Below are 5,444 nucleotides of genomic sequence, written 5' to 3' on the forward strand. Positions count from 1 at the left end.
TTGAGCTGAAGAGCTGAGGGACAGTGCCCAGGCCCAGAGTTCAGGCCCTATGACTGGACCAAAAAAAAAAAAGAATATAATTTTAATCCGGGCGCCAGTGGCTCTTGCCTATAATCCTAGCTACTCAGAAGGCTGAGATCCGAGGATTTCGGTTCAAAGCCAGCCTGGGCAGGAAAGTCCATGAGACTCTTTTCTCCAATAAACCACTAGAAAACCAGAAGTGGTGCTTGGCTCAAATGGTAGAGCTCTCGCCTTGAGCTGAAGAGCTGAGGGACAGCACCCAGGCCGAGTTCAAGCCCCATGACCAACAACAACAACAAAAAAAGAATATAATTTTAGAGGCAGGGCAACTGTGGCTCATGCCTGTAATCCTGTCTACTCAAGAGGGTGAGATCTGAGGATGGCAGTTCAAGGCCAGCCTGGGCAGGAAAATCTGATACTCTTATCTCCAATTAATCACCAGAAAACCAGAAGTGGCACTGTAGCTCAAGTGGTAGAGCACTAGCCTTGAGCTGAAGAGCTCAAGTTCAAGCCCCAAAACAGACTAAAATGTGTGTGTGTGTGTGTGTGTGTGTGTGCATAATTTTGAAATACACACATTTTCTGAAGTATTCAACAATGTTTTTACTGTATATATTCAAAACCTGGGTGCTGAAGCATGGTGGTATACATCTTTAGTCCCAGCACTTGGAAGGCTAAAGCAGAGGGATGTAAATTTGAAGTCAGCATGAGCTATTTATTGAGACTCTCTCTCACAAAAAAAATAAATAAAAGAAGCCAGGCGCCAGTGGCTTACACCTGTAATCCCAGCTACTCAGAAGGCTAAGATCTGAGAATCATGGTTCAAAGCCAGTCCAGGCAGAAAAGTTCCTGTGAGACTCTTATAGTGGAGCTGTGGTTCAAAGTGGTAGAGTACTAGCCTTGAACAAAAGAGCTTAGGGACAGGGTCCAGGCATAGAGTTCAAGTCCCATGACTGACTAAAATAAATAAAATTCTGAAGCCAAGAGCATACCTCTCAGCACCCAGGACACAAAGGCAGAAAAATTCTGTTTGTTGTTGTTGTTGTTTTGGTCAGAGATCACTACTCAAACTCAGTATTATGCTTTCACTCATTGGCTGGAGCTCTACCACCTAAGCCACACTTACAGCTCCAAAGTTTGAAGCCTGCCTGGGCTGAATAGGGAAACCCTAACTCAGAAAAAAAAAGTGAAAAGAAGAAGTAAGAAAAGAACAGAAGAGAAAAAGAAAAAGTAGCCCAATGGCTCATGCCTATAATCCTAGCTACACAGGAGGCTGAGATCTGAGGATCATGATTCAAAGCCAACCCGGGCAGGAAAGTCTGTGTGACTCATAACTTCAATTAACCACCAGAAAAATGGAAGTGGCACTGTGGCTCAAGTGGTAGAGTGCTCATCTTGTGCTAAGGCTTAGAGTTCAAGCCCCACAACTGACCAAAAAAAAAAAAAGAGTAAACCTCAGGAGAACAAAGGATTTGACTATGGGTATTGCCTCAGACAAGATGAATGATAAATTTTGAATTTTCAGTCAGTAGTTTTCATCTAGAGGGAGGAAGTAGAGATGGTACTTTTAAAACCATCTGTTTATGCTAACTATCACCTAGGTTCCTCCATCCCACCAGCATTTGGCAGAAATCAGAAGGATCTTGATCCCAAATGGCAGAGATTTCATGTGATTCTTCTACTCACACCACTAGTAATGCTCACAGAGATAAAGAATATAACAAACAGCTGAGTAATTTGGGCTGCCCTGAGTACTATCCATAACAGGAAGTACACCAACAAAAAGGCAAAACGTCTGGGCTTCTAAAGTTCCAAAATGTGAAGTCTATAAAATTTCACCCAAGCCAGGTGCTAGTGACTCACAACTGTAATATTAGCTACTCAGGAGGCTATAATCTAAAAATCATGGTTTGAAGTCAGTCTAGGCAGAAAAGTCTCTGAAACTCTAATTAGCCATTTACTAGCAAAAAGCATAAAAGCATAAGTGGATCTGTGGCTCAGTATTAGAGTGTCAGCCTTGAGCTAAAGAAAAACAAAATCAGGCACAGATCTAAAGGTAGATTTTTATTTATTTTTTTGGGGTCTGGTCATGGGGCCTGAACTCTGGGCCTGGGCACTGTCCCTCAGCTCTTCAGCTCAAGGCTAGCACTCTACCACTTGAGCCACAGCGCCACTTCCGGCTTTTTTCTTTTTGCTTAGTGATGCTGAGGAATCGAACCCAGGGCCTCTGGCATGCAAGGTAAGCACTTTACCACTGAACCAACTAACTTCCCAGCCCTAAAGGTAGATTTTTTTATGTTTGTTTTTATTTTCACTTTTGCTGATCCTGGGGCTTGAACTCATGGCCCAGGCACTGTCCCTGAGCTTCTTTTGCTCAAAACTAGTGCTCTACCACTTGAAGCACAGCATCACTTCTAGCTTTTTCTGAGTACTTTATTACAGTTTATTATAGATAAGAGGCTCATAGACTTTCCTGCCTTGGCTGGCTTCAAACCACAATCCTCAGATCTCAGCCTCCTGGGTAGCTAGGGTTACAGGTATGAGCCACTAGCACTGGCTGATACTTTTCTTTTTAGGGGATGGGAGCAGGAAGTTAAAACAGGGTTCTTTTTATAAAGCCCAGGCTGGTCTCAAAGTCACTATGTTGTCCAGGTTGGCCTTTTAAATTCTCAATCATCTGCCCTCAGCTTCCTGAGTGCTGGGGTTACAGATATGCGCCACCATACCAGGCTTTAATTTAGATATTTTCAACAAAAATAAATTGATTCTAAATTTTCAAAGGTAAAAGAGGAAGCCAAAGGAAACAAAGATATATGTGCTAATAGAAAAAAAGTTCTATAGTTTAAACTAACAATAAAAACAGAAAAGAACAAAGTGATCTTACCCTATTTGAATATTTATCATATTTACAGTGTAGACAAATTACATGAATCTTCCATGACCTAAATATGAGCTTCTGTAGAGATTCCAATGTTCTATCTTGTTTGAAATTAGTTACACAGGTATAATAGTAGAAATATGGTCAAAGGAGAGTTGCCACATTTGTCACATGCTGATAAAGACTTGGGTATCATTGCAACAATGAGATGTATAAGATGTTATGTCAAAAAATGAACTTTACAACTTTGGCGAGGGGTGGGGGTGGGGTAGATGGGAAGGGATAGGAAGGGGAAACAAAGGAGGAGGCAACAATGCTTGATAAGAAATGTACTCATTACCTTGCCCATGTAATTATAACCCCTCTGTATGGTATTTTCACAATTAAAAAATAAATAAATAAATTACAGACTTGGGTATTACTTAACTGGATACTGGCCTATCTATGATGCCAACTGCATACAAAGCAGTCACCACATATCCAGGCCCTGAGTTCAAGCCCCACGACCAAAAAAAATAAAAATACCCAAAGTAGTCACCACTGTCCACTTTGTGACTGGTGAATGGCAAATCTTATAAATCCAACTATTTTCAGTAAGGTATTTACTAGACATAAGAATAACTGCCATGGAAACCTTCCAGTCACGACCTAAAAGGTAGAGACAAGAAAGAGGAGAGAGCTGGGCACTAGTGGCCTACACTTGTAATCCTAGCTACTCAGGAGGCTGAGATCTGAGGACTGTGATATAAAGCAAAGCTGGGCAGGAAAGTCCAAGAGATTCTTCTCTTCAATTAACTGCTGGAAAACCAGAGAGGAGCTGTGGCTCAAAGTAGTAGAGTGCTAGCCCTGAGCGAAAGAGCTCAGGGACAGCACCCAGGCCCTGAGTTTAAGCCCCATAGCAGACAAAAAAAAATATGAAGAGAGAGCTGGGTGTTGGTGACTCATACCTATAATTCTAGTTACTCAGGAGGCTGAGGATCTGAGGATCTGAGGATCACAGTTCACATCCAGCCTGAGCAGAAAAGTCTACAAGACTCTCTTTTTCAATTAACTAGCAAAAAGCTAGAAGAGGAGGTGTGGCTCAAGTGGCAAAGTACCAGCCTTGTATAAAAAAAAGCCAAGCAAGAACAGGACAAGAGATCCTGAGTTCAAGCCCCAGTATAGGCACAAGAAACTGAAAAAGAAGAAGGAAGAAAAGAAGGAAGGAAGAAAGGAAGGAAGGAGAGAGGGAGAGAGGGCAGGAAGAATTAGATGGTCAAGATCACCCTACCAATGAGGTCCTCCCAGACAGAAGCTTTATTGCCCCGAAGACTCAGCTCTCGCTCCCAGGTCTCTGGTCTAGATAGCTTCATCCGCTGCCCAGCTCTGCTAGAATCCCATGGCCCAGGGAGGTGACTTTGAGAAAACTGCTGTAGGCTGGAGGGGTACCTAGGACAGAGAAGAAATTGTCAATCATTTCAAAGCTAGCAGAAAGTAGAAAAGGGGACTTAATCAAAGTCAGTCAGTCATGTTGACAACACCTGCCCAGGCTTGCCCAAACTTGTGTTGCTCTAAGTTTAAAACTACCAAGATTGGGGGCTGGGAAGGTGGCTCAGTGGTAGAGTGCTTGCCTTGCATGCATGAGGCCCTGGGTTCGATTCCTCAGCACCGCATAACCAGAAAAAAAAAAGCCAGAAGTGGCGCTATGGCTCAAGTGGTAGAGTGCTTGCCCTGAGCTGAAGAGCTGAGGGACAGCACCCAGGCCCAGAGTTCAGGCCCATGATCGGACCCAAAAAAAAAGAACTATCAAGATTGGGGCATAGATGAACTATGATGGAGTCACCATGATGGAACATATGTGCAGCATGTAGCTTCTCACCTGTAGCCCAGCAGGGCCTGGACATGCTCGGCAGGCTTGTTGATATGCAGTCGCTGTACTAACTTCTTCAGGGTGAACTTTGGCTGGCTGTTTTTCTTTGGTACTGGATTGTAGGCTGCCTCAAACTGTGGAAACAGTCCAAGTCCCAAAGGGGGTGATTTCAACCATTTCACAGATTTTCTTCAGAAAGCAGAGCCCGTGAACATGCTCTACCTATCAGATAATTTCTTTCCGTAAAACAGATTTGGACAGCCAGGTACCAGTAGCTCACACCTATAATCCTAGCTACTCAGGAAGCTGAGATCTGAAGATCTCAATTCAAACCCAGGCAGGAAAGTCCTTGAGACTCTTATCTCCAAATAATCACCAAAAAGCTGGAAGGGGATCAAGCAGTAGAGCTCAGCCTTGAGCAAAACTGGTAAGGGACAGTTCCCAGGCTCTGAGTCAAGCCCTAGTAGCACAGAAAAAAAAATGGATTTGGAGAAAGAACAGAATGTAAAATATGCAGCAACAAATATAAGACATCACGTTATGTCGAAAAATGAACCTTACAACTTGGGGGGGGGTTACAGGGAGGATTGGGTGGGGGGGGGGGGGGAGGATGGGAAGGGATGGGAAGGGGAAACAAAGGAGGAGGCTACAATGCTTGATAAGAAATGTACTCATTATCTTGCCCATGTAATTGTA

At 43.4% G+C, this 5,444-nt stretch overlaps 1 protein-coding gene across 3 annotated transcripts in view; it reads right to left on the reverse strand.

Moving 5' to 3' along the window:
* Positions 1-5,444, reverse strand: part of Tep1 (telomerase-associated protein 1) — a 60,346-nt gene that overhangs the window by 42,478 nt on the left and 12,424 nt on the right. For all 3 annotated transcript variants that reach the window (XM_013035710.1, XM_013035708.1, XM_013035709.1), the window contains 2 exons: positions 4,758-4,882; positions 4,170-4,327 (listed from right to left, as the gene is read on the reverse strand). In XM_013035710.1, the coding sequence (XP_012891164.1) occupies positions 4,170-4,327; positions 4,758-4,882 (283 nt within the window). The remainder of the gene's footprint in view (positions 1-4,169; positions 4,328-4,757; positions 4,883-5,444) is intronic.

Source organism: Dipodomys ordii, unplaced genomic scaffold (genome assembly GCF_000151885.1).
Source record: "Dipodomys ordii isolate 6190 unplaced genomic scaffold, Dord_2.0 Scaffold218, whole genome shotgun sequence".
Lineage (NCBI taxonomy): Eukaryota > Metazoa > Chordata > Mammalia > Rodentia > Heteromyidae > Dipodomys > Dipodomys ordii.